We start from the raw sequence: 23,361 nt of genomic DNA, 5'->3' as shown, positions 1-23,361 counted from the left end.
CCATCAACAGAAGATTAAACTATAGTTCATCTACACTGTGGAATTCTATGAAATAGTTTAAAAAATGAGGTAGATCTATGTATCATCATGGAAACATCTCCAGGAAATATTTTAAAAAATCAAATTGTGGAACCGTGCAAAAAGAAGGGCTCTTTTTAGGTGCAAGTCCTCCCACCCCCATATCAGCATATGTGTATGATGCACACGGATGTATTCAAACTCAAAGACCATCTGGAAGGACACATCAAAGCTGGCAAGGGTTCCTACAGCAGAACGGAGGAAGGGTCAAGAGAAACACTTTCTTTTCATTCTTGTATTTCTGGACCACTGGGGATTTTTTTTTTTTTTTTTTTTTTTTTTTTTGAGATGGAGTCTTGCTCTGTTGCCCACGCTGGAGTGCAGTGGCCCAATCTCAGGTCACTGCAAGCTCTGCCTCCCGGGTTCATGCCATTCTCCTGCCTCAGCCTCCTGAGTAGCTGGGACTACAGGCGCCCACCACCACACCCAGCTAATTTTTTGTAGTTTTAGTAAAGATGTGGTTTCACCATGTTAGCCAGGATGGTCTTGATCTCTTGACCTCGTGATCTGCCCGCCTCGGCCTCCCAAAGTGCTGGGATTACAGGCATGAGCCACCGCGCCCGGCCTCCATTGGGGATTTTTTTACAATGAGAATATATTCTTGTAGGACTTGGGTGATTTGAAAAAACAAACAACCTCCTTCCCACCTTATGATCTTATGAGATACAATCTGAAGCTTTTTCCTCCTGACCCTCCCTCAGTCGGGCTGGTTAGGGGCAGCAGGAAGCATCTCAGTCTCCTGGCGGGAGGGAGGGGTGGTAGTTGGGAGAACTGGGCTCCAGCTCCAGACACCCCTAAGCAAGTCATTAACTTCTCAACACAGCTGCAGCTGGAAGCAGCCTAAGGACACCTGTCCTACCTGCTTTCTGGGTTCCCTCTGAGGATCAGCAGGTATTAGGATGGACAAGTTAGGAAAGGCCTGTGCCGCCTTCGTGATTTTCCCACTGTGGTGTCCTTCCTGTGGGCCAACCTGGATCCTCCTACCAAATCTCATTAAAACAGACGATAAGTATTAGGCCACTGTGCTCTTCAGATGGGTCAATGTCCAGTGAATGCAACTTGGGGATGAAAATGCTTTCTGTCACAGCCTCTGCAGATGGAGAATCAATCAACATTTGATTTACCAACCACAGAAAACCCTCCACATTTTGAGAGAGCTGAACAATAAGTCATGATTAAAAATGGTTGTAATCCCTTTAATTGGATGTTAATGCTACGTTACATTGAAATGATTGTTGACGGGCAGGGCTTCCCCTGGGCTCCCCAGCACGTGTTTCTGAGGACTCTGGCCTCCACAAATCGGAGAAGCCAAGGCGGGATCACCATGTGGCTTCTCCGACAGGCACCTGGCAGGTAACATTTCCTATGAGGCTGTGACATTCTCATGGACAAGCAGCTGATTTTTCCCTCCTTCCATATTTCATGCAAGTAACTAAAGAGAGGACCTTCAGGTTACTCTAGGCCAATGGGGAGACTCATGTGTGTTATCTTTTAGGTTCTTTTTGTAAACATATCTTAGAACTCACCACTGCTCCCCAAACTGGCACTAGCTGTATCCCTCTTCCAGCGCAACCCTTTCCCCCAGGCATTCTTGCCAGAATGCTCCTACTCCTCCGCCCTCACCCCTCCCCAGGCACGGATCCCACTGCCCTGCTTCTCCCTACTGAGCTGTCCCTCTGCCACCGATTTCACCCACGGGGGCCTTTCCTCTGCAAACATCTGTTCTACTCTGTTGTGTCCCCTGATGCAAGATAAATGTTCTTGCCGGGCGCAGTGGCTCATGCCTGTAATCCCAGCATTTTGGGAAGCCGAGGTGGGTGGATCACTTGAGGTCAGGAGTTTGAGACCAGCCCGGCCAACATGGTGAAACCCCGTCTCTACTAAAAATATAAAAAATTAGCCGGGCTTGGTAGCGAGTGCCTGTAATCCCAGTTACAGGAGGGGTTGGGAGGCAGAGGCAGGAGAACAGCTTGCGCCTGGGAGGTGGAGGTTGCAGTGAGCCGAGATCTTGCCACTGCACTCCAGCCTGGGCAAAAGAGCGAGACTCCATCTTAACAACAACAACAAAAAAAGAAAAAAAGTTATTTAAAACAAGCATCACAATCCAGCTCTGATGATGTCATTCACCTGCCAGCATGCAGGGGATGAAGGGACCCCACCCCCTTAGTCTTCAACACTGTCACACGTGCCCCCATGCCATAGGAGTTCAGCTATCACAGCCCCTCTTTGTTTTCCGTCACACGCTTGGGTGTGTAAGTGCACCTGTGTGCTCACACGATGTAGGGCAGACCACACGTTGATGGGCAGCCCTGCCTCCTTTTGATGCCCAGCCCCAGTGGGCACACTGCCCAATGTGGAGTGAGTGGGCACACCACCAGGATGCCAGGTGTGGCCCTGCAGATGGGCTGCCCCTTCCTGATAGCCCCTGGCACCATCCTCTGGACCTTGCTCAGGCTGTGGGAGCTGCCTGAGACCTCTCCTTCCATGTCCCCCACTAGAACCCACCCATCTCCCACAGCCCTGCTCGGAGGCCCCTGCCACCACCTCTCCTGATGTCCCTGCAGGATGCCCCACCTCAACCACAGGCTGTCTTTTTCATGGCCCCCAAGCCTTATTCTGCATAAGGAATCCTAGCGAGAACCCAGATCTGAGCAGCAGCAGATGCCGGCAGAAGAGGGCAAGCCAGTGCATTTGTGTGCTTGCTCCATCTCCGCAGCCTCATGCTTCCAGGGCCCAATTCTTGACCTTGTGACCTGGCAGGTTTTGCCCATGGTGGCTGTTGAGTAGAATGATTTTTACAGGAAATAGTTGCTGAGTGGATCTCCTTTGTTTGAACACGCCTGGCTGTGTGGACAGAGGGACCAGTCCCTTTTTTTTTTTTTTTTTTTTTTTGAGAAGTCTCTCAATTTGTCTGTGTCCCTGGGGAAGGCTCTTGTACCATGGTACGGGGCAGCTACCCCACTGCCACAGGCCCTGAGAGGCCCCTCCCCACTGCCTCTGCTTCTCTGATACAAAGAGGGGTAGGAAATGGAGTTTGGTACAGGCAACGGGAGGTGGAAAGGAAGGAGGAGAAGGAGGGAGGGAAGGAGAACCGACTATGGACTCTGAGCCAGAAGTGCATCCTCCAAAGCTGCATGCCAGCAGCGGGCACCCTGCCCTATCCCTCACCCCTGGGAGGGCTGATGGTGCAGACTGGGAAGGGGCCTGCTAAGCACCTGAAAATGAGTCAGGCATTCTTTCACAGCCATCGAGGGCCTCCTCTACTCCCCTGCCTCCATCTCCCTCTCCTCCTGGGCTGCCCACACTCTGGCACTAGGTACCACCCAGTCCGGGCTTACTTACAGTAGAAGCTACTCGATTCCTTTCTCCTAAAGTTCTGCTGGGTTTTATGTGGGCCTGATGAAGAGCCTTCAGTGTATCAATGTTTCCATCATTGACACTGATGTTTCTGCCAGGGTGTCTTGGATGGTTGTCTACTAGCCATTTTTGTTTCTAATCTCTTTCACTTCCTCAATGACATTGTTTTTAGTTGGATATTTTGCAGAGTAAATCCGCTGTGAGAAACCTTTGCCTGTGCCCTTATTTCTCATCAAAATATTTTTATTGCACGGTCAGGAGATTAGATATGAGGTCATTGAAAATGTGAAAATACAAGTTATTGTCTTGCCCGAGAAAACGCTGCAGAGGTCACTTGCAAAGGTTCCGCTAGACTCCAGTGCTGTGCTCAGGCAAGTCAGCTGGGAAACTTCCTTTAGTTTTAAAAACTTGGGACTTTACAGATTCTTGCTCTGGATTGAGTACAGGTCTGGAGAGGATGAATTGTGGGCAGTTCTGCTATCAATCAAAGGACAGCTTTTATGAGCGTGCCCCAGATCAAACTCATCCATCATAAACCAGCCATCCCAACAGACACTCTCAAATTCTCAGTATCTCGGCAGTGGAAGGGGTTGGGAGGTCTTGAGTTTAGCATTTCTCTAATGCTAGAATCCCCCACCACACTGACAAGCAGGACCCATCTTCCTTTCTAGCGCTCCCAGTCACTGTGATCTGAGGCTTCTGCAGGCTAGACTCCTGAGTGGTCCCTGAGGTTGGCACACTCTTCCTCAGGAGCTGCAGGGCTATACGACGTAAGCTCCCACCAGCATCCCCATGCCACCTCCAAAGCCGCAGGTGTCCAGGTGTGCTGATGGGATCCAGCCCTACTCAGCACCTGGTTCTCTAATAAGCAGAACTAATGTTTTTTCAGAAACACATGGCAAGCCAGCAGCACCCAATGCATGCTTATTCTTCCGGAACACAAACTTAGGAAAAAATTGTCTGTGTAATACTTCTTAATAAACCCACTGAAGGAGGAACTCTTCTCCAAAGCACATATTTCAAACAGAAAGCACCCTGTCGGAACACAGGACTTTTAGACAACCACAGGGTTGATGAGGGGAGGGGCGTCAGTGGCACACAGAAGAAATGTCTCTGTGGTTTGCACATTAAAGCACCCAGCACCTTGCTTTGCAGTGTGGGTGTGTGTCTGATGTTCCTGAAATTCATTCCTGCTTCCAGAAAGGATTAAGGAGACCCAGGCTGGGGTGCTGCCTGCACTGCTCACTTCTCCCGCGCTAGGAACAGCTTTGTGGTTCTTCCCAGACCTTGCTTTTAGCCCCCGCTTTTCTCCTGGAGGAATGGGTTTTGTCAGGGTCTTTTTGTTGGCTGCCCTGGGATAGTTTGGGTTTAGAGTTAAGTCTCCTTTTTCCAGGCAGGAGCCCAGCAGGACCTCGGGTCCATAATGGAGGTGCCACAAGACCAAGCAGGGAGCGAATCAGCAGGAGGGAAGTGAGGATGGGTAGCCTCCCTGCGAGCGGTGTGGGCCAGCAAGGGCCTTCAGGGCATCCCGCAAGCATTTCCAACCTGGACTCTGGGGAGGACATGTCTGTCCACATCTGAACTTATTGACAGACATACAGATAAAGATGCATGCACACACACACTTAACATATCCTTATATAATCCTAGATATGTGTGTGTGTGTCTATAGGTATATACACATGTATATATGAGGGCTTAAAAATACATACACATACATATCTAAGGATAGACAGCGCTGTGTGTGTGTGTGTGTGTGTATTTAAAACCATCAAGTGACCTGTGTGATGAGGGATGTGTGTTGCTTTCGGGCTCTACGCCCTGGCTGACAGTTTGGAAGGCCTTCGCTGGAGGTGCAGGTGTGGAACGCGTCCAGGTGCTTAAGGACCTGCGTGCAATCAGCAGGCTGTGGTTGCCCAGCCCCTGAGTGTGGAGGAGGTGCCGGGAACTCCTGCAAGGGAGCGTCTGGCTGTGGGAGGAAAGAGTCAGCACCCAGATGAGGAAACACTATTTGGAAAGGCAGCAGCTGAGACTTTTATGTGTTTTCAAAAACTGGGCCAATAGGGAAAACTCTTTACCTCCATTTGAGAATGACTTTTAGGGGAAAATAAAGTTTGCTCTGGCCTGAATAAGTAAGAGCATCACTCTCCCTCCCTTCCCTTCCCGCACTCCTTCCCGCTGTGGGCTCCCGGCATGGCCAGCACGCTACTGCCACGCTTGCTTCCTAACAGCAGCACCAGTCTGTGCCCCTACAGGGGATGCCGTGTTCCTGGTTCTGCAGACTGTCAGCCCCGCCACACCATGCAGTATGCAGATGTGCGCTCTCAAAGAAGATTCTGGCAGAGTCTCTTTGAAATCCCTCTGGCCACACCTGGAAGCCGCGCTTTGAAGCAGGGTCTTCCCTGTATTTCCCGAATAACTGACTTTGTCAGCATACCATTGTCAAGTACATAGTGGCTGACTACTGTGGGTCCAAAAATTGAGACACAAAAGGGTTAAGAAATGACTCTGGACCTCATAATTAATTGCCATGGAGCAGGTATTAAAGATTTGACCCCAGTCCAGGACTGTCTACTTGGTCTCTAATGAGAGCCCTTCTGGGATCTTGATAGGGTAAGATGCATGACTTGGGAGGTCTGTCAGGAGTTCTGATAAAGACCAGGCAGTGGCCAGGCACAGTGGCTCATGCCTGTAATCCCAACACTTTGGGAGGCTGAGGCGGGCAGATCACGAGGTCAGGAGTTCAAGACCAGCCTGACCAACATGGTGAAACCCCATCTCTACTTAAAATACAAAAATTAGCCGGGCGAGGTGGCGGGCACCTGTAGTCCCAGCTACTCAGGAGGCTGAGGCAGGAGAATCGCTTGAACCCAGGAGGCAGAGGTTGCAGTGAGCCGAGATTATGCCACTGCACTCCAGCCTGGGCGACAGAGTGAGACTCCGTTTCGGGGAGGGGGGGGAAGAAAAAAGGACCAGGCAGCAACAAGGCCACTCCACACACAGCCCCTCTACTCTCCACCTGAAGGGTGGTGGCCAGGGAACACGCATGGAGCAGAAGGTCACCAGCGGGCCGGACACAAGGCAGCTGGAATGACCAGGCTTTGAGGTCGGCCTTTCTCAGCAGCGAGGAAGAGCTTCCCCCTCCCAGCCGAGAGGCACTCCCGTCACGGATGTTTGTGTCTGAAACATGCACCAGGCCTCCTGCACACGCACAGGGTCTCAGGGAGGCACCGGTGCCAGGACAGAATTGCGGGGAGTTGGCTGAAGCTGCCACATATGTGAGGCTTCAGAAAAACTTCCAGCTGACAGCCCGGGCCCCAGTGCCAGTTCTGAGGCACATTTATAAAACTTAATGTGACCAGCATGCTTTCATGACACAAATGGTTCCTTGTAAGACTCAGGCAAGCCTTTTCTTTAGGAAGGGAGAGGCAACTTGGCTATGAGCTTTGTGGAAGCAATGTTCCCTGAAAACAGAAGGGCACAGAGAGGTGACAGTGGGGGGATGTTGCCCCTGGTAGAGTTGGGGAGAGGAACGGAGGAGGACATTTCTTGCTGAACCTGATCCTAATAGCACAGGTTTTGAAGATTTCATTCATTCCCTGGGTCACCTTTCCTTTCAGTCAACTTCTTCCCAAATCATTAACAGAAGATAGGACCTATCTGTTCAATTTATTCTCCAAGTCTCCTTTGTATACCTTCCTTATGTCCCAGGCCCCATCCACAATACCGATCTGAGTTTAAAAAGTATTAGTTGACAATAGAATGTGGACCTGTAACCATCATCCTATGCTGCCCACAAACACAGAGGTACTGGAAAAAGAGATACTGTCTATTAAGGAAATATATATATATATTTATAGGACCACATTTGTTTTTAGATCTATTGAAATATCTCCCCTGCTCAAACACACATACCAGTTCTCAGTGACATGGCAGGTTGGCTTTCAGAAGAACATGATGCATACATAAGTCATATTAAAGTTCTTTGTTCTTTAAGAATTCTCTACCTCCCTGGGCGTGGTGGTTGATGCCTATAATCCCGGCAAATGGGGAGGCCCAGGCGGGCAGATCACTTGAAGTCAGCAGTTTGAAACCAGCCTGGCCAACATGGTGAAACCCCGTCTCTACTAAAAATACAAAAATTAGCCAGGCATGGTGGCACATACCTTGGGAGGTCGAGGTTGTAGTGAGCGAGATCGTGTCACTGCACTCCAGCCTGAGTGGGTGATGGGGTGAGACTTGGTCTCAAACAAAACAAAACAAAACAAAACAAACAAAAATGAGGAATTCCCTACCTAAAGACAAAAATTACTCTGAAGAGTAATGAGAAGTTCAAGTCCAGTCTACCTGATGATATGAGGAAGAAAGAGAACTGAGTCCCTGACGAGCCAGGTCAGGGGGTCCCATCTGTATAAAGCCTGGGGCCTCTGGAAGGGATGGGACCTCATTCAAGCACTTAATGGGCACACACTTTTCTTTCAAGATTCAAAATACTATGGTGCATCCCCATATTTATGCTTGGGAGGATGGGAAACCATCCTCATTAATCCAAACGACTCGAGACTGACCATCTTCAATCTATTCAGGGTTATAAAAGGGTGTTCTGTTCCTGGAAATAATATAGTGATCCGAATGGCAAACTGTAACCCCCAACAGAATCAATACAGAAGGGTCTGAAGACTCTCACTTGGTGACCGCATAGCAGGACGCAACCCACACGTGGGCATCCCCACATGTTCTGTGTGGACCACCTGCCAATCAAAATGAGATCAGTTGCAGCTCCCAGCCCTACTTCTCCCCAAACCAACCTGACTGAACACAAATCCATCCTGATTTCTGGGGGTGGGTAAGAATTCATACTTGGCTTCCAAGCCCTCGAATTAAACAGGCTGAGTCACTCAGGGATGGAAGTATTCAGAAGCTAGTGCTCCTGCCAGTGAATCTGGGGGAGTTCTTTGGAATAAGATACATGAGAAGCAAGGCCAGGGCAGAAGATGAGGAGGTGTGCGCATAGAAGGTCAGCCAGATACTCAACACATTAGCATCGTGAAAACAGAACCATCACAAAGGATATCTTGCAGGACTGTCCTTAAGGGCATTTAGGAATCCTGTTTGCTGTGAACCTGTGGGAATGAAACCAACATTTAGTATTCAGACATAAACAGCCTTCATGCTGAATGCACTCTCATCTACATAAAAATAATAGATGGCTAAAGAGCAATGAAATAATTCTATTTTGTAAGTGCTACGACACCCAGTTTACTGATCAGAGATTGAGACGCCACTGAAGTTTTTCACCAAGAAAAGGGAGGATTCATAATTAGGCCCAACATCTGCAGGGTATTTTTTCAATAAAAGCAGATGGATGTCTGCACACTTTCCCATAAATTACAGTTCTGATGACTCCTTTGTTTTCCTCATTTTAATAGGAAAACAGAATACTGCATGCTATCTTTTCTCTTCTGTTTTCCCCAAATTTGTTAACTTTTGACCCTGGAAGTTCTGGAAACTAGGCTACATATAAAAGATTTCTTTTTCTACACCCAGAGTAAACAAAGCCATAAAGCTGAAATTTATTAGACTTCTTTTGGGTTTTGGACATTTTAATATGAGCTGTCTTAGGCAAGAAAACATTTCTTTAGGGGCTTGAATAAAGAAGCATCTGACAGAAAGCAATTTTTATTTTATGCATTGACATCATACTTTTAAAAATAAAAAAAGAGGTAGTTTTAACAATCCCATCTTGGGGTAGCAGTGCCAGGTCCCTCTGTGCTGTGGGAAGCCAATGAGCCTCCGGGGACACCATCCGGCCCTCGTGCAGCAAGGAAATGACACAACAGACGGGTGCTATGGTGTCCCTGTGGCATCTGACCGCGGGCGTAGCTGCACTGTGGGACTTAGTGGCAGGGGGTGAGTGGCCACCGCGTCCCCATGTGCCCCACTATGGGCGACCACTTGGGAGGGTGAAGAGTGGCTTGTTCTTCCCAAGGTCCCTTTCCCTCTGTGCCCACAGCCCATGTGTCTGAGTAGTGGGACACAGGGGGTGGGAGAGGCTGTGGAGAGGAGCTGCGTGGAGCGCTGATCAGGAGAGACGGTGCTTAAGGCTTCCTCCTCCATCTCTGCCAGCCCCGAAGGGCACAGATGCAAGTGCCTGTGCGGCCACGTGGAGGAAACGCAGCCCTGAGGCAGATGAGGGACCAAAAGAAATGATTTCTCTTTCTCTACTGCACCCTAATTATGTGGCTTGCCTAAACCCTCCTTCCTCTCCAAGGAAATCCAGACTTGGCCTTCCCAGGAATCTTGGAGGCCACAGAAATCTCACCCGCCACTCCCTGTCCAGTCCTTTCTCTAAGAGCCCAGGATCCCACAGAGAGACTCAGATGACAGTTATCCTCTCTGCCTGTGCCAATGTTTTCTGAGGCTTGGGGGGTAACAGGAGCCATGTAAACCCCGTGCCCTTCCCAAAGCGTCACATGCCAAGCCAGATAGGGTGGTGGGGTCGTATCGTGGGGGTCACTGAGGACGGGGTGTCGAACAAGGGAAAAGGAAAAGTTTTATTTTCTTTTGCCCAGAATATTCCATTAACTTACAGGCAGGTAAACTCTTAATACTTTTGTGTAGAAGAAGAGATGCAGTTTTGCAATATTTAAGCATAGACAATAGTAAAATCCAGTTTGGTGGAGCCAGGATGAGTAAAACCTTAGAGAAGCTGAAAGTGAAATACACATCACAACCTGAGTGTGGTGGCACGTGCAGATTTCAACGTGAGTGTGTGTGAGCATGTGTGTGTGCAACAGCATGAGTGTGAGTGAGCACAACAGTGTGTGAGTGCAAGAGTGTGTGAGCATACTGGCGAGTATATATGAGTGTGGGTATGGCTAGAGTGTGAGTGTGGGTGTAAAAGGGGGTGTGTGTGAGTGTGGGTGTGTAAGGGTATGTGGGTGAGTGTGGGTGTGTAAGGGTGTGTGTGAGTGTGTAAGGGTATGTGTGAGTGTGTGGGTAAGGGCATGTGTGTGAGTGTGGGTGTGTAAGGGTATGGGTGTGGGTGTGTAAGGGTGCGTGTGAATGTGGGTGTGTAAGGGTGTGTGTGAGTGGCTGTAAGGGTATGAGTGTGTGTGTGAATGTGGATGTGTAAGGGTGTGTGTAAGAGTATGCGTGTGTGAGCTTATTGGTGAGTATATATGAGTGTGAATGTGGCTAGTGTGTGTGGGGGTAAGGGTGTGTGAGTGTGGGTGGGTGTGTAAGGGTATGTGTGTGTAAGGGTATGTGTGAGTGTGGGTAAGGTTATGTGTGTGAGTGTGGGTGTGTAAGAGTGTGTATGTGTATATATATGGGTGAGTATATATGTGTGAGTGTGGCTAGTGTGTGAGTGTGGGTGTGTAAGGGTGTGAGTACGTGTGAGTGAGGCCATGAGCATGCATGTGTGTGTTCCCTGAGTTTATGTATATGACTAAGCACGTGACATCCACATGCTAGGCCCTTGATATCCACAATGTAGGGAGAAGGCCATGAATACAATCCCATAATATACACAAAAGCATCTTGAGGTTGTTAAATGTGATATAAAAATACAATGTCTAGGCCTGGTGGGGTGGCTCACGCCTGTAATCGCAGCTCTTTGGGAGGCCGAAGCAGGCAGATCACCGGAGGTCAGGAGTTCGAGACCAGCCTGGCCAAGATGGTGAAACCCCCTCTCTACTAAAATACAAAATTAGCCAGGCACTGTGGCCCACGCCTGTAATCCCAGCTACTTGAGGCAGGAGAGCTGTTTGAACCTGGGAGGCGGGGGCTGCAGTGAGCCGAGATCCCGCCACTGCACTCCACCTGGGGCAACAGAGCGACACTTTATCTCAAAATAAAATAAAATGTCTAAACACTGCCTTTCAGTGTCACGTGTGTGCTGGAGGATCGGTTCGTATTTCTTCCCTAGTTGTGTCAAACAACTGCTTCTTTGAAAATAACATATAAAGCCCTAGGCGTTCTCTCTGCTTCTTTTGTCTATTAATGCACAGATAGGACCCTAGCCACATTTTTGCCATTTTGAGGACTGCGAAAATAGAGCCAGAGGATGCCCCTGTCTGCATCCTGCCCAGCTGGTGTGGAAAAGGCGGGAGTCCATTCTCCTCTTGTGAGTCCACCAAGCTATGGCTCTCAAGCACATATTACACATTTGTGTCACATTTGGATGAAAGATATACCCAGAAAGAATGGGAACTAGGATTGAAAGTACCTATGAAAATTTGGGATGGTCCATTTAACGGCCCAATTTGACTAATATTCAAAAAGAATGAATGCAAAACATTTCCTCCCACACACTTCCCCACCCCCATAGGAACCCACCAGAAGAGAAATGGAGGAAGATGTGCTCCTAACATGAGCCTGAGCCCAGCCCATGCCATTTGTGGTTTGAGCACTTCGGCCTGAAGCCTCTGTGCAGATACTTACGGAAACATTCCAGAAAGAAGCTACGGACTTGCTAATGAGGGGTTACGCTTCAGGAATGCAGACAAGAGGCAAGGCTAGTGCTTAATGTTGTGGTTCGTACTGTAATGGAAGTTCAAAGGCCTAAATTTATAACTCAATGCAAATTCACTTCCTTCTCATCACTTTCTATTGTAGGAAAGTGAATGACCAAGAGACAAAGGAAATTCAAAGTTACAACCCTCAGAATAGGAAATGAAAAAATGCCACTTGCTTAGGCAAATCGATACTAAAATCACTGATTTCCAAATCTAATTTTTAATCAAAGTTGCTTCCTTTATATGTCAGGGGTAGTTAGCTCATGTTCTAGCAGATACTTAAACATCTTGTCAAATGTATGTTTTTAACATATATAGACTTGTGTGCAAGAAAACCTAGTCTTTCTTCCCAGACATATTTTCTAGGGAGGGTGACTGGTGACTGTTCCTGCATAAGGTGGTATCACATGAAGGAAGAAAACCTGCTCTTCAATGGTCATCACTGCAGCACATTGTCCCTTGTGCAAAATGTGGGGATGAGTCTTCCAGGGGACCCGTTAGCAGGAGAAAAAGTGAGGTCACTGAGGTTGAAATAGGGACGTGCGTATCGAGGAGGAGGTATTGTTGGTGAAAGCGCAGCCTGGCCCAGGTGTGAACCCCGGAAAATGCTGTGAAAGATGGGGTGGGGAGTGGGGAATGACAGGGGACAGAGGAGGGATGGAGGAGGGTGAGAAACAAAAGCGAGGCAGGCTAGAAGTGAGGAGGGGAGGAAAGGGAGAAAGAAAGGGAAAGAGAGAGCCCGAAATGATCAAAATATTAAATCAAAATCAAATCGGAAAACCAAAGTCAGGCAAATGGTTACATACGTAATCTGATTTCGCCAGCATACTTACGAAGAATGACGTGGGTGATAACGAATGCAAATATAAAGACTGTCAGAAAAGACAGAGATAAAATAAACATATAAAAAAATCTGTAGTTTCTTTTCCCCACACAGTTGCCTACCCAGGGACAGTGGTGATCAAACCGTTCTGAAATGAGAGGCAGAAAAAAAAAAAGTGGAAATCAATTAATAAAATGTCTTTTTACTTGCAGGAGCCCCGCCCCTCCCACCCAATACTCTGATAATATAAGACAATGATATTATTCTGCATATTTCCAAATTAACTACTTAAAGAAATGCTTCACACCAAGACAGTTCAAGGACATCATCATTCTTTCAACAGTACGCAGCTGTTTTGAAAAAACAAAGCGTATGCATTCTTCTTAAGTGGCAACTTAAAGAAATAGGAGGGCAAATCTCATTTCTTTTGGAAAGTAAAGATTTATCTTTTTGGTAAAAGAAACCTCTTCGGTTCACTAAACAATCTTCCCTTAAGAGGGAACCAACGTCGCCTGATGGTAAGTTCTGGGCTGGGGTTGGATGTCAATCAAGTGACCTTCTTTGCATAGTAAATGGCCATAAAGAGAGGCCACAAGGGGCCTGGGACAGGACAGAGGGACAATCCTTTGTCCTCAGTTACAACTGTTCAGCAGATATCAATCACATTTATTAATACATTTAGCCTCAAAACATTCCTATGAAGAAAATGATGGTGTTACCCTATTTTACAGATGGGCAAACTGAGGCTTAGAGAGATGGGAGACTGCCTGCACCGGGCCATTCAGCTCAGAAGCAGAGGAACTAGAACTTGAGGTCAGGCCTTTGAGAGCTGCTCCCATTTTCTTATCATACGGGCTGCCTCTCGCACTTTGTAAATGAGAGAGGGTCCGATATGGACATCATTACTTGATTACCCATGGTACCCTAAGTGCAGATGCAAGGCCTCTCACCTGCACATCTGCACACAAAGTCTGTAATGCATTTAAGATTTGTTCTTCCCCTTGCAAGTAATGGCAAAGAGCTTCTCTTGACTCCTCAGCTGATCTTCTATTAAGAACACCATCCTAACACACCCGCTCATACAAGACTGCCTGTGGCGGCTGGGGAGGACACCGCTGGGCATATGACTTAGCTTTCTCCTCTGGCTCTTTTCTAAGCTGAACTTGTATCCAGTTTTCATATTTCATCTATCTCTATGTGCTTGAAAACATACTGGGAGTGCTATATGAGGTGTGACCACATAACTAAAACATTATAAAGTTAGGCAAGGTAGTTAGTTTCATGACTTTCCAGTCATGTATCATAAATCGGTCATCTTGTGTTTTTGGTCAAATGCAAACTTGTTTCTTTAAAAGGGCATGAGGACACCTGAATGACAGTGGTGGCAGAGGAACCGCAAGAGAATCATTGCTGTCTGCAAGTGGCAGTAACAAGAAACAGCCAATCTGAGCAGAGGACTTGAGGAGAGATTTCAGAGCTCCCTGACCTGGTGATAAGCTGATGACCTATAAGATGCTGACACTTGGCAGGGCGCGGTGGCTCAAGCCTGTAATCCCAGCACTTTGGGAGGCCGAGACAGGCGGATCATGAGGTCAGGAGATTGAGACCATCCTGGCTAACATGGTGAATCCTCGTCTCTACTAAAAAAATACAAAAAACTAGCCGGGCGAGGTGGCGGGCGCCTGTAGTCCCAGCTACTCTGGAGGCTGAGGCAGGAGAATGGCGTGAACCCGGGAGGCGGAGCTTGCAGTGAGCTGAGATCCGGCCACTGCAATCCAGTCTGGGCGACAGAGCAAGACTCCGTCTCAAAAAAAAAAAAAGATGCTGACATTCAGTGAAAACAATTTGTATGAGCCTACCCATGTGAGTTACATGTTAACATGTGTTGCTGGCCCCCCATGGCTGGGAAAGCAAACCCTGCACAAAAACAACCTCCTTGGGGCTGGGGAGGGCTACGCAGGTATATCAGGTGTATCACAGAGAATTCCCGGGGCCAGGGAAATATTCTGTGTGATACTGGAATGACAGAAACATACAATCATATGTTTGCCCAAAGCCACAGAATGTACCACACCTATAGCGAACCCTAAACTGTGGACGTTGGATGATAATGATGTATCAATGCACGTTCATCAATCCCGACATATTTATCCACTATGATGGGAGATGTTGATAATGGGGGAGGCTGTGCATGTGGAGGGGAGGGGTGGATGGGAACTCTCTGGACCTGCCTCTCCATTTTGCTGTGAACGTAAAACAGCTCTAAAAAAAAATTAAGTATTTAAATATTAACAACAAACCAACCTCGTTTCCCCAAGTTACTGATCTACACAGTCTGTATAATGAGAGGTCTATCTATGTGACGACGTGCACACAGAGAAAAGAATCTGAATCAGTCAGAATTCCCTAAGACCTGGAGGCTGTCATTTGGAGAAACCACTTTTCTTCTCAATGTATGACTAAAGAAAATGGGCATGAGAGTGAAAGCTGGGGGCACAAAAGCACATGCTGGGTTGGAATCTCCTACTCACTCTAGGAAAGCTGATCTCTCAGTCCCGCATGTGGTGGGTTTGAGCCTCTTAACTGAAGTGAAAATTGTCTACCAGCAAAGAAGGACGTAGGGCCTGGGAGGCATCGTTAACACCAGGGACCAGCATGAAGGTCTTGTAGCACACTACAGACCATTTCTACCATAGGAGTCAGTCGTATTTTTAGCTTAGAAAGTTTAATAACAGCTAAGCTGTGACACTGTGCTTTCCCGATGGAGGCAGAGTAACTACCGAAGTGAAAGTGACAGATGACGCCGACGAGACAGTTGCTCGTGGAGTCTGGGAGCTTCTTGGGAAACCAGTGCCGTCTTAGAGATGGGTGTGAACTCCTGCCTCTCCAGTAGCCCTGAGCTAAAAGCAGTTCCTGTCTAGAAACTTGTATTGAAAACTTTTCTGGCAAACTTTTCTGGGATTTTAGTGGCAGGAATCCCACTAAAAATCTAGGCTCACTGAGAAATTATCCTACTGAATATTTTTCATGTCCTCTGTTGTGTTTGTTGAGTTTATGGTGGTAATGAGTCTGAGAGGCTCAGTGGGTGCCTCCAAGGAGTTAGGAAGCGTCAGAGTCCTCGGGCCGGTGGTCTCACCCGTCTAACCCCCACCCCACACTCTTGCACCTCGAGCCTGCGTGCTCTCCCCACCTCCCTGTCTGTGCTTTCCTCTCTGCCCAACATCTGATGATCAGTTGTACCCAGGGTCTCTTTTCCATGGACTGTCTTTTTCTCTCACTGGCAATCCCTTTTCATCCCAAGGTTCACATGCCACTCTACACTGATGACTCCAGAATGGCGGCCTCTCACCTTCAGCAACAGACTCCTACTGAACAGCCTGACTGGCCCTCAAACTTGACTTGTCCCAGAGAGGACATCCTGTCCTCCCTCCCCAAACACGTGCCTCTTCAGACTATCTGACCAGTTGCTCAGCTCAGAACCCCAGGCATCGTTCCTGACCCTGCTCTTTCTCTCACCCTGACATCCAACCCATGGGCAAGTCCAATCAGCTGGACCCTGGCTTCATCTGAAAGAATCTGCTATGGTCTAAATGTGTCCCCCGAAGTTCGTGTGTTGGAAACTTAGTCCCCAGTGCAACAGTGTTGAGACGTGGGGCATTGAAGAGGGGATGAGGTCATGAGGGCTCTGCTCTTATGAATGGCTTAGGATTAACGCTGTTACTATGGGAGCAGGCTCCTGATAAAGGAATGATCCCCCTCCGCCTCTCACACTCACTTGCCCTCCCGCCTTCTGCCATGGGAGGACACAGCAAGAAGACTCTTCCCAGATGTAGGCCCCGTGGCTGTGGACTTCCCAGCCTCCAGACCTGTAAGAGACTAAATCTCTTTTCTTTATAAATTACCCAGTCTGTAGTACTCTGTTATAGCAGCACAAAAAGACATCCTTACATTTGTTTTACACTTGTGCTTGTCTGCAAACCCTACTCTAAGCCTAACACATATTTGTCAAGTAACTGAATACACTCTCATCCTATCAAAAGGAAATCTGCAGGAGTAAGTGCATTGCCCAAGGTCACACAATTCATGTATCGCAAAGCTGGGATGGGGGCCCGGCTCTCTTTGTCTCCCAACTTGAGCTCCTGTTCATTAAATGCTACACTGCCTTTACTGAGTATTTTCCATGTACCCAGTACTGTATCAGGTGCTTGGAATACTAAGAAGAAACAGCCACAACATAGGACACCATGACTTCAAAGAGTTCCTTGTGTTATTTGGTGAGGACACAATTTTCAGATGCAAAAATACTCCTCAGATCCAAGGAATGAACTCCTAATTTAGCTTCCATGTCAGTCAGCTGGATTGCCATTGTTGGCAGCAGACAGCATTCTTACTTTTCGGGTCAAGGATGAGAACAGGCCATGGAAAAGCAGTGAGACCTCACATGGTGGCCCACCCTGTCCTGGTGGAAGAGCCACCCTCCTGCCTCCAGCTCTGAATGCGCTCAGAGGAGCGGAAGCTAAAGAGCTGTCAGAGTTATACCTTCCAGTGGGGAGGCTAGTGTCATTCAGTATCCAGGATAGAAAGTTGGCAAGAATTAGGCACAAGCTGAGCTGGGAAGAGAGCAAGGGACTGCAACCAACACATGACATAGCTCCCCGGGGCCCAAGTGAGCACATCTGAGAAGCTCCACACAGCCAAACTTAGAGTATTATTTCTATACCTTCTGTGTGGAAAAACTGAATGGCTGTCCTGTGTGCCAGAGGTGGCAGGGTTAGGGGCGCATGTGATGGGAAGTTCTTTAACAAACACTTTGAAGTTGCTGCCACATTCCTTGATTCTAAAGTTTGGGTCCTGCCAGAAGGCAGTGGTCTCTATACCACAGTATCTCTGGAGAATTCATTTTAAAAGATGTATTAGGTCTGGGCACAGTGGCTCATGCCTGCAATCCCAGCACTTTGGGAGGCTGAGGCAGGCAGATCACGAGGTCAGGAGATCGAGACTATCCTGGCCAACATGGTGAAACCCCGTCTCTACTAAAAATACAAAAATTAGCTGGGTGTGGTGGTGTGTGCATATAGTCCCAGCTACTCAGGAGGCTGAGGCAGGAGAATTACTTGAACCTGGGAGGTGGAAGCTGCAAGCTGCAGTGAGTTGAGATACTGCCACTGCACTGCACTCTAGCCTGGGCAACACAGTGAGACTCTGTCTCAAAAAAAAAAAAAAGATGTATTAGTCTGTTCTCATGCTGCTATAAGGGCATACCTGAGACTGGGTAATTTATAAAGGAAAGAGGTTTAATTGATTCACAGTTCCGCAGGGCTGGGGAGGCCTCTGGAAACTTATAATCATGGTGGAATGGGACACAAACACGTCCTTCTTCACAAGGCAGCAGGAGAGAGAAGAATGAGAGGTGAGTGAAGGGGGAAGTCCCTTGTAAAACCATCAGATCTCACGAGAACTCACTCACTATCACGAGAATAGCATGGGGGAAACTGCCCCCATGATTCAATCACCTCCCACTGGGTCCTCCCACCACACGTGGGGATTATGGGAACTACAATTAAGGATGAGATTTGGGTTGGGACACAAGGCACAACCATATCAAAAGATAAGGAGCTACTCCCTAAGAGCCAGCTGGTGAATGGAATACTGAGGGTGGGGGATGGCTGGAAAATCTGGAAGGTTCTAGAAAATAACAAGACTGAGTTAGCTAGCCTGAGGATCCTGGCCATGCCTCTGGTGGCACCGAGCTGCCCGCAGTGACCTGTGGACCTGCTCTCCTCTTTCATCCAGCTGGTTCCCAGAGGGGAGGAATCATTTCTAGTCACCCTCAGAGCCCTGGCACCTATGTGCCTGGCATGCAGTAGACACCCAGTAACTATGGATTAAGTAAAGGCAGAAATGTTTTCAATCTTGTTTAGTAGGTCTATGAGCGATCACTGCTCCAGGTTGCCAGGTGAAGACATTGACAAATGTGAGCAAAACATGAGATTCTGGACATGCCAAGCATAAGACAAAACAGGGGTCCAGGACTTCTGAATACATACTGAGAAGGTTGAGGGCTGGGAGATACTGACTAGGTGCTAAGAACTGACAACAGTTGGCCTGGATCAGCTCATGCAGAAAGAGTGGGAGGAGAGAGATGGTGGGAGGCAGGGGTGGTTTTACTCAAGCTCCATGGTGTACCAGTGAGAGCCTCAGAGGCTACAGTGGAATGCAAGTCACCTGCCCTCAGATCCTAAGTGGACAAAGAAGGTTCCACTAAAGTGACCAGTGGGAACATAGTTCAGGTAAAAGAGCTATGGTCCTATTTTGTGAACCTAAAACTCTAAATAATGATGAAAACAATTTTATTTAATTTATTTATTTATATTTTGAGATGGAGGCTTGTTCTGTTGCCCAGGCTGGAGTGCAATGGCACAATCTCGACTCATTGCAGCCTCTGCCTCCTGGGTTCAAGCAGTATCTCCTGCCTCAGCCTCCCGAGTAGCTGGGACTATAGGCATGCCCACCACCATATCTGGTTTTTTGTTTTGTTTTGTTTTTGATATTTTTAGTGGAGACAGGATTTTGCCATGTTGGCCAGGCTGGTCTCGAACTCCTGACCTCAGGTGATCCACCTGCCTCAGCCTCCCAAAGTGATAGGATTACAGGTGTGAGCCACCACACTCAGCCTAAAACAATATTATTAATGATTAAGGAAAGCTACCAGTTACTGAGTATCTGCTGGAAGCACCATTTCATTTAACTTGACAGCAGTCCTGGGGGTAGGTACTATACTCCATATCTGACAGTGGAGGAAATCAGTGAGAACGGTCAGGACACTGGCCCCATCCTGAGCTTAGTCAGCTGCACCTTTCCTCAGATTAGAGGAAGATTTAATTTCTGAAAGAGATCAAATATGAAAAAGGGGCCTTAAAAATACGGAGAAGCAGAGAATTATTACACTAGGACAGGGACCAAAAAATCCGCTGAAATATTGAGGGGAAAGTATTTGCAAAAGTTGTATTTGAAGGCTGCTGGAGATGGGAATGAAATGTTTGGCAAGAAATGTTAAGAATTTGAACTCTCCCAGAAGTTGGGTTCTAACACAGGCCCTCAAGAGTGGATCCAGAGTTCAATAAAAATTATGTCCTGCGGCCAGGCATGGGCAATGGAGAGGGGACCCAGAGCCAGGATTCTGCATTCTCCATGCAGCGGTCACAGGCTCTTGGCAGACGGTGGCTCAGCTTGGTCAGGATGTGGGGAATAAGAATCTCAGCCTCGTTCCCCAAGAGCGTCTTGAGAATCTGGTGGAAAATAGATGGAAATGTGCAATTGAAGTTTAAATTTCTAATTTAAATGTTAATCACATTTAAATTAAGTCACATGTTTTTAAAGGTCTGAAGTAGAAAATTACTTTTCTTTAAACGTAGGGCTTTTTTACCTCCAAAATTAGAAAAATTTTGCCTTATGAGGTACATTCTATTTGTTGTTTAGAAAGACAAATGTTGAGATCCAGTGGAACATACTGTATCCGGCCTCTATGGTCACCACATAATTCATAAAATTATGCAATAGGAATATATTTAAATATTAAACTAGTTGAAGGGTTAGAGGACCAAGCCCTTCCTTAGACTCTAAATGATTCATTCGGCTCTAGGTCTTTTGGTAAGATCTAAGTTACAATAGCTTTGCTACTGTGTCCGATGACTCAGGAGAGTTCTGAAAAGCAACCTCACCTGCCTTGCTCCACCTACCCCTGTTTTTATATAATCTTTCTACCTGACCTTGCTTTGTGTTGGGCATTGTGCTAAGAATTTTACATGGACTGTGTCATTTAATTCTCATGAAACCGGATGAACTCAATGTTATTATTCCCATTTTACAGGTAAGAAAACTGCAGATGGAGGAGTCAGTATTGGAACCCACGTGTTATTTGCACCCTGAGCCACCACCTGTGACTGCCTCCCCCTTCAATTCTCTGCTGGTTGCTGTGCCAGAGTGCCCCGAGGACCCAAAGCATCCCTGCTGGAGCAGACACTCAAGCTGATCGGGTGATGGGTACCCAAGGCCCAGCATGGCAGCAGGAATGGGGACACAATGGGACCTGCCACACCAGGCCTGGCCTTTGTGTCCAGGGTCCCTTGGGACTCCGCAGCCCAGGAAAAGAACCCGCCCATGTGTGGAGAGATCCACCCTCAACCAAGTCAAGGTGGCCTCATCCTCAGCAAAGTGAATGTTGGAAGAAGCAGAAACTTCTTATAGAGACGTGGATTTGATAAAGCTGCTTGGCAAACATTATTGTTCAGATTGTGGAGATTGGGGGGTGCTAGGGTTTGAATATTTGCCCCCTGTGAAACTCACATTGAAACGTAATCCACATTGTAACTGTATTAAGAGGATAAGAGGCTGGGCGCGGTGGCTCAAGTCTGTAATACCATTACTTTGGGAGGCCGAGACGGGCGGATCACGACGTCAAGAAATCGAGACCATCCTGGCTAACATGGTGAAACCCCGTCTCTACTGAAAAAATACAAAAAACTAGCTGGGCAAGGTGGCGGGCGCCTGTAGTCCTAGCTACTTGGGAGGCTGAGGCAGGAGAATGGCGTGAACCTGGGAGGTGGAGCTTGCAGTGAGCCGGGATCTTGCCACTGCACTCCAGCCCTGGCGACAGAACGAGACTCCGTGTCAAAAAAAAAAAAAAAAAAAAGAGGATAAGAAATCTGACAATGGTATTTGAGAGGTAATTAGGGGCAGCTGAGGTCATCAGGGTGCGGCCTTCGTGGCTTCCTAAGAGGAGGAAGGGAGACCTGAGCCAGCATGCCCAGACCCCACGCCATATGTGATGCCTTGGGCCACCTTGAGACTCTGCAGTGTCCCCGTCAGCAAGAAGGCCCTCATCAGATGCATTCCCTCAATCTTGGACTTTCCAGCCTCCAGAACCCTAAGAAATAAATCCCTTTTCTTTGTACATTACATAGCCTCAGGTATTCAATTATAGCAACAGAAAATGGACTACGAGGGTTCTCTTGGGTAAAGCAATGTATCAGGTATGGTTTCTTCCCCCACCCTGTCTTCTCAGCTCCTTTTGTAAAAATAAGTCCTATCTGCTTAATTGTATGAAGAAACACAATCAAGAAATCATATTAACTAATTCTGTGTCCTTAAAGTATTATTATAGCACTTCAGCACAGGGACTAAATTTCTTCACAGGTAAAATGTTCAATTTGATAAGCTCTAAGATGCCTTTGAGCTGGAAAATTTAATGCACAAAGACTCTGTTTTATTGGTATCTACATGAATTCTTCTGGTTTTGAGTCCTTGCCAGTGTCTTATAAATTAAGATGCTACATCATTTAGCTCCATTTGTTAAAAAAAAAAAAAAAAAAAAAAAAACCCTAAAACTAAAACATTTCAGTGTAAAACCAATTAGTAAAATGCAGCACTGCTGTGACCTTTATGCTACAATGTAAAAACCTTGGACAGCGAAGTGGCTGACTCTAAGGTGTTCCTCCCCTCCCCACCCAGGTCTCACTGGCTCCTGCCTTGGTCTTGCCACCATCTGGCAGGTGGCTAAGTCTCTGTGGGCATGAAATGACGGAGCTTGACTAGTAGACAACAGAGTTCCCTTCAGCTCCCCAAATAGGCAATTTTACACCTTTCTATTTCCTCATCTTTTTTGGGTTTGTTTAAATTCTGTTTTGTTTTGTTTTGAGGTGAGTCTCACTCTGCCGTCCAGGCTGGAGTACAGTGGTGCATTCTTGGCTCATTGCAACCTCTGACTCCTGGTTTCAAGCGATTCTCTTGCCTCAGTCTCCCGAGTAGCTGGAATTACAGGAATGCAATACCATGCCCAGCCATATATATATATATATAATTTTGTTGTTGTTTTTTGTTTTCAAATCGGAGTCTTACTTTGTCACCCAGGCTGGAGTGCAGTGGTACAATCTCGGCTCACTGCAACCTCTTCCTCCCCGGTTCAAGCAATTCTCCTTACTCAGCCTCCTGAGTAGCTGGGATTATAGGCACCTGCCCCCATGCCTGGCTAATTTTTGTATTTTTAATAAAGATGGGGTTTCACCATGTTGGTCAGGCTGGTCTTGAACTCCTGACCTCAAGCAATCCACCTGCCTTGGTCTCCCAAAGTACTGGAATTACAGGCATGCACCACCACACCCAGTCCCCTGAAGCCATACTTACCTGAATTTTGCCTCATTAACTTTAGTATGATAGAATAGGAATTGAATGCCCACATAGTCTTTGATCATAAGTGTTAGTGATTAGTTTGACAAACCATTCATGGGGAGTTAGATAAGCTGAGGGTATACAAATATATTAGGGATGAAAACTGGAAATTTTGGTACATGTAAAACCTTACCCTCAAGGCTGCCGGATTTATACTATTGAAAGAATGTCATGGATTGCTCAAAAATAGCAGGTAACACAAAAGGCTATCATAAATCTTTGCTCTTAAAAGGTACTAAGACACTTTTTATCAAAAACAAATATTATAAAAATCTGCTTCAGTCAACATTTATGGAGAAGCTACCATGGGCCAAGTCAAGTTTTAAAGCCAGGCAGCCCAACCCTTATAAAAAGCAT

The 23,361-nt window shown here is 47.2% G+C and overlaps 1 protein-coding gene across 1 annotated transcript in view; it reads right to left on the bottom strand.

Annotated features, from left to right (window-relative positions):
* The window catches only part of LOC108522834 (probable palmitoyltransferase ZDHHC14), a gene marked incomplete at its 5' end in the record, with an annotated part of 95,347 nt that overhangs the window by 36,364 nt on the left and 35,622 nt on the right, over positions 1 to 23,361 (bottom strand). Inside the window, 2 exons of the mRNA XM_017863275.1 lie at positions 8,510 to 8,558; positions 12,788 to 12,925. Of these exons, the coding sequence (XP_017718764.1) occupies positions 8,510 to 8,558; positions 12,788 to 12,925 (187 nt within the window). The remainder of the gene's footprint in view (positions 1 to 8,509; positions 8,559 to 12,787; positions 12,926 to 23,361) is intronic.

Source organism: Rhinopithecus bieti, unplaced genomic scaffold (assembly GCF_001698545.2).
Source record: "Rhinopithecus bieti isolate Rb0 unplaced genomic scaffold, ASM169854v2 scaffold_70525, whole genome shotgun sequence".
In the NCBI taxonomy this organism is placed as follows: Eukaryota; Metazoa; Chordata; class Mammalia; order Primates; family Cercopithecidae; genus Rhinopithecus; species Rhinopithecus bieti.
This window is presented reverse-complemented; position numbering and strand designations above follow the sequence as displayed.